At 49.6% G+C, this 16,113-nt stretch overlaps 1 protein-coding gene across 1 annotated transcript; it reads right to left on the minus strand.

The window, feature by feature from the left end:
- Positions 1–144: 144 nt before the first annotated feature.
- PARS2 (prolyl-tRNA synthetase 2, mitochondrial) lies at positions 145–6,813 on the minus strand. The gene is made up of 2 exons (XM_037499912.2): positions 6,766–6,813; positions 145–3,945 (listed from the first exon to the last, which is right to left on the minus strand). The coding sequence occupies exon 2, from the start codon at positions 3,914–3,916 to the stop codon at positions 2,501–2,503; it is 1,416 nt and encodes a 471-aa protein (XP_037355809.1). The 5' UTR covers positions 3,917–3,945; positions 6,766–6,813; the 3' UTR covers positions 145–2,500.
- Between the last annotated feature and the right edge of the window lie 9,300 nt (positions 6,814–16,113).

Here is a 16,113-nt window from a genome sequence, read left to right on the forward strand (position 1 = left end):
AAGTTCCATGGTTTTAGATCCTCCTCAGAAAATCTGGACTTGCACATTTATAAAGTTTAAAATTAATTGGTCAGAAATGACAAGATTCTAAGTGCTTACATTATGGAAGGTTAGCCTTCCATAAATACACTTATGGAGTACAAATTAAAAAAAAAAAAAAAAAAAAGATATTCAAAGTTCCCATTTGTGGAGCCTCCCTGGTGGCGCAAGGGGTTAAATCTCAGCACTATGAAGTTGTCTGCAGCCACTGCAGCAGGAGTTTGATCCCCGGCCAGGGAGGTGACCCACATGGCGCAGCAGACTTCTCCTGCCTTGTCCACTGCTCCCCATTCTCTGGTGAATCTGCTTTACCCACCCCCACCGCTGGCCTACATAAATAAATAAATCTTAAAAAAAACACCATGAAACCAAAAAAAACAAAGTACCCATTTGCATGGATTTTAGCTTTTTCATTTACTTTTAGGCTAACTTGATTAGATAGACCCAAATAGTTAAGATTTACTGAAGTCACGTTGGTCTCAGCAGATGTTATGGGAAGGGAATAGGTTTCAGTCACTCATATTCTAGCTGATATTTAGTAGGTGTGCATCCTTGAGTAAATGCTGCTTAAACAGTCACAGGTTTCTAAATCTAAAATGAGAGTAACAGCACTGGCCCTGAGTCTGAATATAAACGTATTCAGACTGTATATGACAGTGCCTCACAGCACAGTGGCATGTGGCAGGCCCTAGCAACTGACCAGAGAGTAGGGGCAGAAAGCTCACATCACCCTGGTAATACACAACTGAAATTACTCAAAGGAATGCCCAAATACAAATAAGCTCAGAAAGCAGGTACCTTACACCCGGAGCTCTCAATGGGCTCTGCACATTAGAATCATGCGGGGAGCCAGGAGATTCCTGATGCCCAGGCCACACCCCAGAACCTCAGGGTGGGACCCAAGTGATTCCAATGTGCACCCAACAGGTTAGGCTTTCTAGGTTTGCTCTTGGAATCCACATTTGGCCTGAAGGCTGGGCTCCAGTGGCAGGTCTGAGAGTCTTCAGGGCTGGGCATGTACATTACTAGGAAACCTGAGGGTGTGTACTTTAGCAGTAACAGGCTGAGGTGGAACAACTGTCCAAGACAACTGCAGAGCCTGAACAATCAGCTCAGGGAGCAGACCTCACAGGTAGCTGGGTGTGGCGAGATTAATGCCATTGCTGGGGGAGCAAGAGGAAAACCACTTCCAGGCGCTGCCAGGCATGTTGTCAGGAGGGGATATTTTTGAGCGTGGCCTTGATTAATTCTTGTTAGATTTAGACATATCATGGCAACCTATGTCCCCAGTGTGGTGACTTGGCATGGTGAAAGCAGGCAGCACTGCTGTGGGAATTCAAGTCTGCTCCCAGTTTTCCAGAATCCAGACAGAGACATTAGTATTCACCCCGTCATAGCTCCAGGATCCAGCTGTGTACCTAGGACAAGGTATTGGAAGCCCGCTGCCTGATACTTGTGGGGGAAAACGCCACCCAATTTTCTTTTTTTGAGTGTAGTATAGACATAATAGTTTCAAGACAGGCAGAAACTGTGCTGTTGAGCGGCAGGTGTCACCACTGTTTCAAGTTCACATGCAAGGCTCATTCCAACAGTTTGACTTTATTCAATCACTATAACATGATCTCAGTGCTAAGCTGCCCAACAGGGCCAGCTGTGTATCTTAGATGACAGAGGACGCAGGTCCTAAGCAGATCTGCCTGTCATGAATCTCTTGTGGAACTGACCAGTGACCACTTAAGTACTCACAGATGTTTATTTTCACATGTCACAGATGGGGAAACCGAGGTCTGGGGAGGGGATGTCTCCAAGTGCAGGGGGGCTGATGGGCTTGTTCTTTAGACGACTGCAGCCAGAGGCCCTAGAGCAGGGAGGGCCTTGGCCACCAGTCACTCCCATGCTCAAGAGAAACAACTTGAGATGGGAAATGACTCACCTGAAGGCCGAGAGAACTCTGAGCTCCCTGCCTCCCAACAAGCTTCCACAATAGAATATAACAGGACTGGCAGGATGCAGCTCAGTCAGTCCAGACAAAGGGATCAAGGTAATGACTTTAAATACAGCCACAGCTGACTCTTGAACATGGGTTTGAACTGCCTGGGTCCACTGACATATTTTTTTTCAACAAATACAGCTGGGCTCCACATTCATGGATTCAAACTATGGATATGGGTTGTGAAACCAAACCAATCCCCCACAGACACCAAAGGACAACAATAGTTAAGTTTCTGGGGACTGTGCATGGGGGGTTGTTTTCCCTACACCACAGTTGTTCAAGGGTCAGCTGCAGTTTGAATAAATGACTAGATGAATACTGGCTTCCTAACACATCTCACGTTCCACAAGCTTCCCTATTTCTGGAGAGACCAGCCCTAGAAAGGAGTGTGGGGAAGGGCGCTGTTCAAATGAACACCACAGCTGCAAGGGAGTGGGCCTGGGCCCGGAGGGTGGGGGGTGGGGGTGTTTAGACAACTTGCACTTGGCTCAACAATTCCAAGATTCCCTCTTTGGTGAGGAAGACCACCTCACCGGTGTTCTGGCACCAAACCTCAAAATGTGCAGGGTTCTCCAAGGCCCTCTTGCCAGCAATTACCACATAAGGGTAGCCAAGCTTGTTGGCATCTTTCAGTCTGTTTCCAATGGTCAGATGGGTCCTGTCATCCAGCAGGACCTCCCCACGTAGCTGCGGCACCACCTCTGTGATGTGGTCATACAGGTGCCCTGTGAGCTCTGCAGCCGCCGCCTCCTTACTGCCCTTCTTAGGGGGGATGAGGCAGACGTGGTAAGGGGCCAGAAGGCCGGGCCAGCGAATGCAGTCTTCTGTAGAGAAAACTTCAATGGCAGCAGCCAAGATCCGAGTCACACCCAAGCCATAGCACCCCATTTCAGCCAGGGATTGTTTGCCATGGACGTCAGTGAACTGAGCATTGAAAATGGAAGAGTACCTGGTGCCCAGGTAAAATGTGTGGCCAACCTCAATGCCTTTGGTTTCAGTCAGTGGTCCCTGGCAAGTAGGGCAGTTCATTTGTGACAAGTCTAGTGTCTCCATGTTGGCCGAGAAGTGACAGCTGGGGCAGACTGCAAATCGGTCCTCGCCGACATCCACTGGGAGCTGGAACTCATGAGACATTGTGCCCCCAATACTGCCCACATCCGCCTGGACCTTGATGCATTGCAGCCCCAACCTGTCAAACAGGCGGCCATAGGCATCACACACCAGGCCATAAGTCTGCTGGGCGGCCTCTGGGGAGGAGTCGAAAGTGTACATGTCCTTCATGTAAAACTCTCGGCCGCGGAGAAGACCAAAGCGGGGCCTGGGCTCATCCCGAAACTTCCTTGTTACCTGGTACAGCAGGAATGGAAGCTGCTTGTAGGACAATTTCTTGTGGGAGGCGACCAGGGCTGTAATGGCTTCCTCATGCGTTGGTCCTAAGCAGTATTCCCTGCCGTGTCTGTCTCTAAGTCTTAGCAGCTCCTTGCCCATCAAATCCCACCGGTTGGTGGCTCGCCAGAGCTCTGCCGGGCTGAGGCTGGGCATGTTGACCTTCTGACCCCCAATGGCCTGCATCTCCTGGTCTATCACCCGCACGAGCTTCTCCATGGCTCGGACGGTATAAGGCAGGAGGTGGTAACAGCCGGGGCTGGCTGGGTGGATCAAGCCCACCCGTAGCATCAGCTGCTGACTCTTACAGGTCAGTTCACCAGATCTGCCCTCCAGGGAGAGCAACTGGTCTTCCCGAAGGTTCTGGGGCTGGAATACACGGGAGAGCACCATGCGCTTCCCTCTCCCTGGGGAACAGTAAAATCTGTGGGGGATGTACCCAGAAAGATGGTGGCTGTGAGTGGCCAGTGCTCTGCATCTCGTCAGCAGTCCTTCCATGTCACCCTGGCACAGGGAAGCGCTTGGGCCTGGAGAAAAATGAGTTGTGTAGAAGTGTAACTGTGTTTTCACACCATGAGGTTGCCAGCTCCACCTGGTTTCCAACAGCCTTCTAAGGCAGCCACTGGTTTTGCAGGTGCAAATCCTTTCATTTCTTACATCCCAGCAGATCAAAGTTCTACTTCTCTTACCTCCTACTGCCCTTTAAAAGTAGTATTTCCCCATTTGTAAAAATGTAATAAGTCCTCAATGTAGATAGGTTCAATTCCTATGGCATGTTTCCTGTCACAGAAACCTCATCCACTTTTAAATAAAGACCCCAGACACTTCTAATGGTAAACAACTTGTGTTCATTCATTTTTCAACTTGCTTATTTCAGTTCAGTATTTTGGGTGGCTAGAATCTATCCTGCAGCTCAGGGTGCCAGGCACACCCGACTCCGGATTGGCTTTACAAAACAGTCACACATTTCCTAACAGCAGGACAACAGTCCGCTGATTGATGGTATCAAAAAAATGTCTCTTCTATCAGAGGGCTGTCCGTTTTCTCTTTTACACATAATCTACAACGAATAGAAGACTTCTGTTTGTTTTATATTTGGGTGAGATTTTCTGGAGTAGAATTCCTGAGTTAAAGGATATAAACTCATCTAAGAGGCTGAGTCCTGGCCACTCTGAGAAGTTGGACTCCCCCAGGTAGTTCCCTCCAGTTTTTAGCCACCTCAAGTCTTCCACTGGGTCCCCTCCAACCCAAAACAGCTTCATCCATTTCTGCCATGCCTGTACAAATAGCACCATTTCCTATGTGGCCTGCAATTTGAAAAGGGCTGGAAGGGACGGCCAGAGCCCTAGTGCCACTGTGTGGAAATGCTCAGGCCCTGGCGGCGAGGCCCACATAGTTAACACCTGGCTCCATTCCTACTCAAGGTGCCACCTCAGACCAGGCCTGACTCAGAAAATCCTCAGCCTTGACACCTAAAGCAAACGAGTCTTCAGGATTTCTCTCAAGCCCAGCCCCCTCCTGCCTCAACCTTGATTTGACCCTCAATAACTGCCTGCTACAGTACAGGAGCCCAGTGATTCTCTCACTTAAGCTAGCATCAGAGTCACCTGAAAGGCTTGTTAAAACGCTTTGATTATGGAGCCTCACCCTCCAGAACTTGATTCAGTAGGCCTGGGGCATGGGTAGGGAACTTGTATCTCTAACAAGTTCCCAGGTGTTGCTGAGGCTGCTAAGCCCAGGACAAAACTATGAAAACCACTACCTAGTCCCCTGCCTGATTTAGACTGCAAATGCCACGCCTATTTTACTCCAAGTTGTATCCACAGCATCCAGCCTGATACCTGGACACAGCAGACACTCAATAAACATTTTATCAATGAATGGAATGACTCTTGGCCCGTCTGTCTGGTCTTCATATAATTAGCTAAAGAGATAGCTATCCCATCACTCCCCTGCTTATAACTCATTAACGGCTCCCCATAATTTTCTTGGAATGGCAGTAAAACCTCTTCATATTATGATCCCAACACATTTCTTTTTGCTTCTTATCCTATCAGTCCCCTAACATGCCCCACAATGCTCATCATTACTGGAATAACCAGCACGGCCCCCCTCCCCCACCAGCAACTAATTTATCACTGGGACTCACTTGTTGCAAGAAGCCTTCTCCAATCCCTCCAAACATTCACCTCTTTATAGAATACAGCACAGACCTCTTTACAGAATACTATACTGGAATAACAATATAATAATTCAAAAATGTTTTTGAGAAACAGCTATGTGCCAGGCATTAGGAGTTAACAAGATTTCAAATTCTTCTCCTCCATTAAACTTTGAATCCAGAAGGTTGTCTATAATTTTTATATTCCAGGGCCCAGAACAATGTCTAATATTTAAGACATTTTGTTGCTGATCAAATACATTGGTAAATGAAGAGTAAAGTGTGGTAAGGAGATAATTATCTGGATAATTTAAACAAAAGCCGTGAGCTGTCTGCTCCCGCAACCCTAGCAAATTGATGCCTATCCTGAGTGCACCCCTGATTACACATAGTAATTACTAAGTAATGAACAATGTTCGAAGTTATCCACAGACAAACCTCAGAAGCAGTAACTGTACCCTGCACCTCAAACTCTAGCAAAGAGGCTCGGAGCCATTCACCTACTCAGCAAGGTTTTACAAATCACCTACTCCGACCTTCCCGCAGACCTTTTTTTCAAGTTTTTATGACTCCCAATTTCCCTGCCATCCAATCAGGAAAACTGCACAAAACACAACAATGCCAGCTCTTGCCCTAAAAGCCACAAAGTGTTCGTCCCTATCATTATGCCCAACCCAAGGAAGAGGTAGGCTTAGTGATGTGAAGTCACTTGTGGCAAGCGACACAACAGAAAAGCAAAGGGACAGACCCGAAGGCGAGGTCCCCACGAAGTTCCCGGCACGGACCGTGCTGCAAAAAACTGCAGGGGAACCTCGGACCTAGTTCTAAGCACCGGCTCGGCCTCCACTGGCCAGGGGACACTGGACAAATAACTCCACTCTCTGGGCCTTAGTGTTCCCCACGTAAAGTGGAAAGGTTGGCCCAGCCATCACCAGGTGACCCCTGACTGCCCCCCGAGAACACCGTGACGTTCAGCCACCGCAGGCAGAGAAAGGGGGGACTTCTGCCTCTTCCGAGATCTGGGGAAGCAGCTATTAGGAGACCAGAATTAGGAGTACACGTGATCATGCGCCCGCCCTAGCCAAGGACCCGACGCAGAATCCCGGGTCCCCTCGCCCAGAGCCCAACACGGTTTCCACCCAGCCGCCCCCGCCCGGCCTGAGCCCGCGCAGCCACCCACGCTCACCAAGTGCGGCCCAGCCAGCAACGCCACGCGCGACCCGCACCCTGGGCCGCTGAGCCAGCGTCGGGGCGTGCCCGCCCCCACGCCCCGCCTCCATCCTTCTAGCCAATCACAAAGTCGCGCTGCCCGCCCCCACGCCCCGCCTCCAACCTTCTAGCCAATCACAAAGTCGCGCTCAAGCTCTGGCCCCACCCCCTTCTAGGCGCCCGGGAAAGGTTTTCCGGAAGTTTAGCCAAACAGAGAACGGCCGGCTCTCCCCACGGTCACGGATTGGCCAGGTGGCGATGAGTAAATCACCGTTCCGGAAGTGCCCTCTAGGATTTAGGAGGGTGTATCTCTATGGTCAAAGCGGTCCTCCTGGAGTGGTTAGGTGTTCCCGCCCACTGCTAGGGCACGCCCCCTTTCAGAGTAGAGCGGGATCGAGGAACCAATGTAACCATGGCAACAGTGGGCCAGGCAGTTTCGAGTCTACCCTTAGGATTTTACAGGCTTTCAAGTTTAAATTTAAAAAACTTAAACAACTGGAAAAGGTACCTTTATTACAAAGCCCAAGACAGTCTTACAGACGCTAAACCAAACTTTCATTCACAAAATATTTTTTGAGCAGCATCCATGTACTAGTCAATGTTGTAGAAACTGGAAATAGTGAGCCAAATAGACAAACCAACTTCTCTGCATTCCATTCCATGTAGCTTACGTTGCAGTCAGAAGAGACAACCACTAAACCCAGGCAGTGAAATGTAAGGGGGGAGGGGACTCAAAGAATTCTGTAGTCAAGGCAAACAGTGTCCTTACATTTTAAATTAACGAAAATATCTATTGTGAACAAATTACCAATTTTTAAATATAAAGCTAGGATCTGTGAATAAGGTGGTGTTAAGTGCTGTGGAGAAAAATTAGGGAAGGGGAGTGGGTTGGAGGTTGAATTCAATTTAAAATAGGATGATTGGGAAAAGCCTCATAGAGAAAGTGATAGTTTAGTAAAGATCTGAAGATGAGCAAGCCTTGCAGATATTTGGGGTAGAATGTGGCAGACACAGGGAACAATATGTGCAAATGTCCTGAGGCAAGAGCTACATAGCATACAATGCTCCCTGACTAGTAGGAACTATAGCTTACTGAGTGCCTAAATGTGCCAGCCCCCAATGCAAGACACTGGTGATTCTGATGCTGGCTCCCAACAGCTCTCAGCCTTACAGGGTTGCCAGAAGCAACACCTTGTGATCAGTGGTGTAATGGGAACTGATAGAAGGCTCCTGTGAGCACAGGAAAGGAGGGCTTCTCTGAGGAGGTGCACTCCCAACTGAGTCTGTGACCTGAGAAAGGTTGGGAGACACTGCCACAGCCTGTGAAAGGCAATGCGCACAGTGGAGGCAGGAAAGGCATTACCATGGGGGAGTATGGGATGTGGTAGGGTTTATGTCTTTATTAGCCACTGCTCCTGATATGAGCCAAACAGTACTTGACACACTGGCCAAAACAGTGATTCTCAGCCTTGACTGCTCTGGTATCACCACATCCCTCTTCCCACCAACCCCAAGATGCTGGTGATTGGTGTGGGCCTGGGCATTAGTATTCTATGTTCCCCCAGATACCCTAATATGCAACCAAGACTGGAGCTGCTGGTCTAAATGAAGCGCCATAGACACCCTCATGGGGGAGTCAGGGAGATGGTAGACACTTGTTGTCATCCCAGGCTTACAGTTGAGAAAATAAGGTGTGAAGAGGGGAGGGCAAGATACCAAGGCAGAGCACTGCATGGGCGTAGGGGGTTGTATCAAGGAGGGCTTCTCAGAAGAGGGGAGATGAGATTGAAACTTAAAGGAGCTTTGGCTGAAAAAAAGCATCTGTTCATCAGGCAGGAGGCCATGCAGAGCTGGCTTGATGCTCAGTGCTTTGCTCTAAGAGCCCAGCTCTGCAGTCCCGCACTGTGGTTGGAACTTTCCCCAAGGAATGCAGTTCCAAAGATTTTCCTGAGGCAATATGCCCCACACCTCCTCTTTGGAGGCAGGAGGTGAATAATCTTTGATATATTTTCAGATCCAAAGTAGCCTTATATTTTCCCCTGCTCCCCAGGCACATTATTACATCCCTTCCAATCCTGGAAAAGCCAGGCATCCGTCCTCTGCACCCTGAGGTGTTAATTATTTCTCAATTAGCAGTTCCCAGGCTGTAGAGCATAGTGGTGTGGAGAGGCCTAATGACTTGCCGTGTTTGTACACCCCCACATCTTCAGAGCACTTTACCAATGGTAACTAATTAATGCTCACAACCCCCTTGGGAGGCAGGCAGAAAACTGCTGCATTTTACTGCGAGTGTGAGGGAGGCTCTGTAACTCCTGCTCAAGCCAGCCATAGTCAGAGTGGATGTGGTCCCCAGTGAGAAAGTCTAGGATGGGAGACCCAGAATTGAGGCCTGCGGCTGCTAGCAACTTCCTGTGTGACCTGTCAGTGAATCAGTTCATCAATCATTCATTGGGCACCTTGATTTACAGAATTCATTCATGGCTAACACCCCACAAATTCCCTAATATACAGAAAAAAAAAAAAACCACGGAAAAAGTCATTCATTCATTCATTCATGTATACATTGTCATCGAAACCAAACCAAGACACAAGAACACTCACACGTACCTTGGGGCCTCACAGCATTGAGTACACACCATGCATTTACGGTTTCCACAGGCCGCTGGCCAGACTGGGAGCCACATGGGGGCAGGTGTGGGTTTTTCTCTTTTGAGGGAATCCTCAGCTTGGAGCAGGGGGCCTGGTCCCCTGCATTGAGAGCTTGCGGCCTGGCACAGAGAGGGCTCAAGTGTGTGTGGAATGAACAAGTGAAGACAAAGTTAGTGGCAAATTCCCTGACCTCAGGTTGCTCATAACTCCTGGAGAGGTTCTCTCAAAGTGGTAGCCATGGCACCCTGTGGTAACAAGGTGTGAAGAGGGGAGGGCAACAATACAGCAGCATTGCATGGGGGGAGGAGGGTGTATCAGGGAAGGCTTCTTGGAAGAGGGGGCATGAGATTGTAACTTAAAGGAGCTTTGACTGAAAAAAAGCATAAAGAAAGACAGTCTAGTCCTAGGGGCAATAAGTCGCAGCTGGCCATAAGGAAGAGGACTTAAGGATGGTTCTGGTAGGACCACTGAGCACACAAGCACGTGTCTCGGAAACCCACTGGGAGAGGCAATGGGCGCCAGCGTGCAGGGCATGCTGGACCATGTTCCAGATTGCCAGGTTCTCTTCATCTTTGAGGCCAGTGAAAGTTTTTCTGTGAAGAATGATAGTCTCCTTCCCACCACACACACACACACACACACATACACACACCCCTGATTTGAGGATTAGCCCAAAGCAACTCCTCCTCTGGCAAAAATCCCCTAGACACTTTGAATATATTTGTTATAATTTGAAAACAAATATTATCATTCCTGAAAGGTGGCCACCTCCTTTGCTGAGGGCTCCTAGGTAGACACTGGCCAGGGTGAGGGCAGGCCTGTCATTAGTTAGTGGAAGGGTTTGACGCTAGAGAAGTTCATGGTCAACTCTGTCTCTGCCCGAGGTATGAACCCAGATTGGAGGAAGGGGATGGGAAGGGAGGCCAGAAGGGAAACTCTTATAACGGCCTAAGCTGGGACAGTGCATGGGAGAGGAGGGGACAGCCGCCTGGTGTTCTCCTGAGCCCACTTGCGTCTCTTTAGCCCTAGCTGACCCAGAGAGACTGAACCGGAGGTGGGAGGGTGGCCCTGACTTGGAATCCTGCTGTGTCACTTCCCAGCTCAAGACCTTGGGTCAATTATTTTCTCCTTTCTTCCTCCATAAGACAGAGATCACAATGCCACCACATGTGAAGGTCAAGGACAGGTGTAATTAAAAGTGTCCAGCCCGTCCCTCAACTCCTAGACTCTGGGAACCTCACAGTTCCCCTGGACCGCCACAAGGAGAGAACACCACTACTGCAGTCTCTGGTGCTGAAGGACTCCCCACTGCTTTGGTGTGCGGACGCCAGTCCCCTTCCACATGGCTTGTCTGTTCACTCAGTGCCTAAATCTAGGATGATAGAGACTAGAAGGGGGCAGTATGTGTGTGTGTGTCGGGGGTTGGGGGGAGAGGCTCGCAATTTAATTCCTCAGGATTGAAGTGTGTGGCTACCAATGGCCATCATCATCATTGTTCACATTTATGGAGACTTGCTGTGTGCCAGGGACCACAGCAAACACTTAACACCATATCTAATTCAATCCTTACAATAACCCCATGAGTATAAATATCACTGTCATGTCCACTTTGCAGATGAGGCAACCAAGGTTTGGAAAGGTTGGTTAGCTTGTCCATGGTCTCCTAACAGGGGAGAAAGTGTCCCCCCTCAGGTCTGTTGAATGCAGTTTGATTGTCTTTGTAGTGGTGACTTACTTGTGTCAATCACTTCTTAATCAGTAACCAAGGTTGAGGGAACAGTCACCCAAACAGACCCCTCTGTTTGGCCCGACCCCTTCGGTCTGAAGGCCTGTTCTTCAGGACCCAGCTCAATGGCACCCTCTTTAGGAATCTAAATGAAATGCTATGAAGAGCAAGCAAACACTATTACAAAAGAATCTTGCCAAATAAAAGTTCTGTATAAATATTAGTAATAGAAATATATCCAGAGCATTCTTTTGTAACATTAAGTGTGTAATGAGATGATGACTTTTTAAGTATTTAAATGTGATGATGTACGTAAAGTATTTGAAAGATGCCTGGTACTTAGACAATAAATATACATTCCTTCCTGTATGAAGTTTATTTTTTTTAAAGATTTATTTATTTATACAAGAACTGGGGTACAGGTCAGAAGCACGGGAGGGCGAGAGAATTCACCAGAGAGAGCGGGGAGCAGAGCAGGCAGAAGGACCAAGGACACTGCTGAGGGGGACAGTGGGTAGGAGCGGAGAGGTCTGCCGTGCCATGTGGGCGTCGTCCTGGCTGGCCAGGAATCGAACACGAGCTGCGGAGGCTGTGGACAGCTTCACAGTGCATCCCTCAACCCACTGCGCCACGGGGAATCCCCTTGTAGGGTAAGGTAAAAAGTATCAGGCTTTTCTGCCCTCCCACCATCAGGATAGATGACGGAACCCTCCGGTCCTGAATGCATGCCTGATGGCGGGCACCTGGAGTAGGGTGTGGGCCTAGGTAGATGGGATTCACCTGGGCTGAGACTGGGCTTTTAAGGGCGGCGTCATGGGGACGCCAGCAGAAGCCAAGAGACAGAAGGAGAAGCAGAGAGAACGTGAGAGAACGCCAGAGAGCCCAGAAAGAATGAAGACTTGCTGGGGGCCGGGAGGCCTGCCAGCCGGGAGGCCTACCTGCAGGCCTCCTGGCCCCCAGCACCCCTGCCTGCTGTGTACCCAGGAAATCCCAATAAAAGCCTGCAAAAGCCACTGAGGGCTCCAAGACTCACTCCTCCTTTACCAGGTCTGCTGGATCAGAAAACCTGCACTGTGTCATTCTTGCCCCTATACCCCTGTATGAAGTTTATACTTCACAAACACAAGATAGTAGAGGTACAAAGAAAGTGGCATCTTGGGCTAAGAGAGGACTACAGGGTATCGAAAGCTGGGTTTCCCCAGAAGCAGACTGGGAGTCAAGGATTCCAGAGTAAGCGGATTATTTGCGAGGTGATCCCAGGAAGCACTGGTGGGGGAGGGAGGTGAGGAAGTGAGACAGGAAGGGCAGGACATGGATACAGGGTAAAACAGCAAATCGGTTTCTTCGGTGGGAGAATGACCTATCCCCAACTGTGTACTTCAGAACTATCCTACTCCCCATCATCTCACCTGTCTATCAGACTGTGGTATTTACCCAATTTCCATCCCCCATTGATTGGAGGCTGCTCCCAGGGGCATCAATTACCTGGTACTTGGGAGCTGGAGAGTCAGATGGTGAGTGGCAGGTGCTGGCAATAGCACCACTCCTGCAGGTACCTGGTAGGTGAGAGGCAGTGCTGATGGGATCCTTGAGCTGTCCTTGCAGGATAAATACATGCTGTCTTGTTTATAAAACTGTTTAGGGGTGTAAGTCCAATCCTAGTATAATAGCTGTTCCAACAGACAGGCGGCATTATGGGTTCCTTACAAACAGTAGGAAAACTCTCTGGGAAGGGCTGTGATTGGCCCAACCTGTGTCACATGTCAGCCGTCAAGTGGGGTGGGGGGGATTGTGATTGGCAGCGGCCCCGCCACTCAGGGTGGGAGAGAAACAGCCAGTAGCCCAGGAAGAGGAAGCATGCTATTCCCAGCAGGGAGGGGTTCTAGGCAAATGAGACAATAGAGCTCCACCACAGTGGGGGTTCTTTTGTTTGTTTCTTTTACTTTGTGGATGACAAAACTCATGGAGGAGCTGCAGGATAATGAAACAATTTACATGCCAAAATAGAAAAAGTCCCCCCAACAGAGCTATTGACTGATAGAGAAAAATAAACATGAAAGATACCTTCAGATTTTTGGAGTTAAAAGAGCAACAATATATGTGATAGAAGAGGGGCCTCCCTGGTGGCGCAAGGGGTTAAGACGCAACCTATGAAGCAATCTGCAGCCACTGCGGTAGGAGTTCGATCCCCAGGCAGGGAGATACCCACATGGCACGGCAGACCTCTCCGGACTCGCCTGCTGCTTCCCTCGGCAGTGTGTTTCGGTGGATCTGCCTGTTCTGCTCCCTACTCTGTCTCTGGTGGATCATCCCACCTCCCACGCCTCTGGCCTGTACCCCAGTTCTTGTATGCATAAATAAATCTTCAAAAAAAAAAAAATGTGATAGAAGAGAAAATAATGTAAACTCTAAACTGTTAGAAAACCATTCATCAGTACTCCTTAGCCCGTCTGCCACTCCAGACAGTGTGGCAGGACCTCAGGAAAGTTACCTGAGGTCTCTGAGTCTCAGTTTTTTCACCTGTAAAATGGAGAGATCACTGATGGGATTTGTGAGAAAACTTGCGGGCTTGTGAATATTAAAAGGTTAACTGGGGTAAGGTGTGTGCAGCGTGAAGTGACTGCGGGTGGCAAGTCCTCAGGAAAAAGCTGTGAAAGTGATGATGATGACCATCATTTTCTTTGTACCTTCCCTGCTCAAACTGTTCTTCTGTGGCCATCTAGAGGCCGGCTAGAGTGTCTCTGCAGCTCCCCAGGAGTTTTTGCTCACCACTGCTGACCAAGAGTATCCCCTAGCTCTTCTTCTCAGCTCAAAACTAGAAGTCACATCCCAACCAGACTGGGAGGTGGGAAGGTGCTCCAGGTTGGTGGAAGAGGGCAACAAGGCAAGAAGTGAAAGTGGGGGCAGGTGAGAACAAAGTCCAGCCAGGAGGCGCTGCCTGTGGGGGAGGGGCTGGGGGAGCAGGAGAGGCTGGCTGTGTCTCTAACCCCAGCTGCAAGCCTTGCCAGTGACTTGGGCCTGGGGAGCTGGGAGGCTTCATGCTGGAAGCATGCCCGCAATGCTGGGGATCTGTTTCCATCTGCTCATTTTACTGCTGAGTTGTAAAGTGCTAAATGTCATTATCCTCCCCTTCCTTAAACAAGAAAAAAAGTTAACAGCCTGAGAAAAGGAGATATTTCACTTCATTTGGCACCCAGCCACCATCATCCACACAGGGTGCTCCCTTGGGGCCTGATTAGGGATGGGGAGAAGTCCCGCTCTGCTTCCAGCTGCTAACACCACCCCCACCCTGTGCAGGCTCCAGCCTGGGGGCCAGCAGCCGGAGGCCAGGTCAGAACTCAGCCTGCTGCCGGCAGAGTAGCCAGCCATCCTCCGAACAACTCAAACATTGTGATGCCGCAACAGAGAGAATGGGGTCAGAGGAAAGGGACTTGTTCAAGGTCACCATGCTTGTTAGTCTGTTTTGAGTCAGAATATAGGTACAAGAGAAAAGAAGATTTCAGCTCAATAGAAGGACAAACTCAGAAAACTGAGGCCTGGTGAAAATAGATTGATTCCTTCGAGAGGTAGTGAGCTGGCCGTCTGCCGGAGGCATGCAACAGAACACTCACAGGTGAGCAGGGGCCTGCGCTAGGTGGACAAGCTGCAAGAAGTTGCGACAAGTTTCTTTCCAACTCCAAAATTCTAGAAACTGTAACTGGAAAACCTCACCCATTTTCATGATCTTGAACATACCTTGCTCACACTCTAAAGAGGAGGTTCTAACTGAGTGATGTTGGCTGCTAGATGCAGGGGAAGGGGCGGGTGGCAGCATGAGGTGTGATTCATCTTCCTGACGCCGATTATGGGATCATTAAGCCTTTTACTCCGCAGTGCTCCCCTAAGAACTCATGCTGCCTCAGTCGAGTGACAGACAGCTGTCCTCCCAGCCGCCCGGTGCGCAGGGCTCACAGCTGTAATTAAAGAAAGATCATCCACCCACTAGTCTCTCCCTATCAGCGAAAGCCCTAGTCCTGGGGGATCGCCAGGCCTGGCCTTAACAGTGTCTTGCTGAAGAGGGGCAACCGAAGGCCATCTCCCCTTCCACCCCACTGGGCTGGTTGGGGAAAGGCCTCTCACACAGGATGAGCGTGACCAGTGTGGAAGGTGTGGGTAGCCAGCTCTGCCCACTAAAACCTTGCTACTAGCTTCCCGTTGATCTTCCAAAGTCCCTGCTGCAGCCACAAAGCCCCGCATAACCTGCTCTGCTGGCCTGGACTGTGAGCTCCCTGTGGCGAGGGCTGGGGCCATTTTGTTCTCCGCTATAGCCCCAGAGCACGGCACCATGCTTGGCACTCAGCTAGTGCTTAGGAAGTGCTTGTTGAATGAATGAAGTAAGGCCTGTAGTCCTAGACTTGGCAGAAGTAAACCTCGTAAAGAAGGCTCATTGAAAAGGCAGAGAGAGCACTGGCCTGTGGGTCTGGAAATGGGGTTCAAGATACCCCCAAACAAGCTCTAGTGGGTGTTTGTTAGTCATGTATAATTAGTGGGAATGAAGTCATCAGAAAGAAAGTTTATTGAAAAGGCTTGACAGGAGAAAGAGGACAGAGGAATATATGACCTTGGGGACAGGCAAAGCAAGGAAGGAAACAAACTGGGAAGCCTGGAGAAATAGCCCAACTTCAACAACTTCCCAATTTTGCCAGAAAATTGCCTCGAATTCAGTTTCTCTGGGGACACAGAGGAAGAAAGAGAGCCTCTCCTAGGGAAAGCCACAGGTGACAACTGTGACAGAGAAGGGCCTGGGAGGACAAGTGAAGGGCTGAGTGAGCTGTGTGCTGTTGAGTGACCTCTTGGACTCTGCTGGAATGAGGGCAAGAAGGTCCCCCCCAAGGTGTTGAGCCGTGATAAGCCATGAAGTGGAATACAGAGTCCTTGGGGTGCCTCACGGCCCAGATTTCACAGGTATCT

Source organism: Talpa occidentalis, unplaced genomic scaffold (genome assembly GCF_014898055.3).
Source record: "Talpa occidentalis isolate TD23 unplaced genomic scaffold, MPIMG_talOcc4v2.1 talOcc4.9, whole genome shotgun sequence".
Lineage (NCBI taxonomy): Eukaryota > Metazoa > Chordata > Mammalia > Eulipotyphla > Talpidae > Talpa > Talpa occidentalis.

Bases quoted from the DNA above. Each gene is read 5' to 3' on its own strand.
- PARS2 (XM_037499912.2), bottom strand. From the start codon at position 3,916: ATGGAAGGACTGCTGACGAGATGCAGAGCACTGGCCACTCACAGCCAC.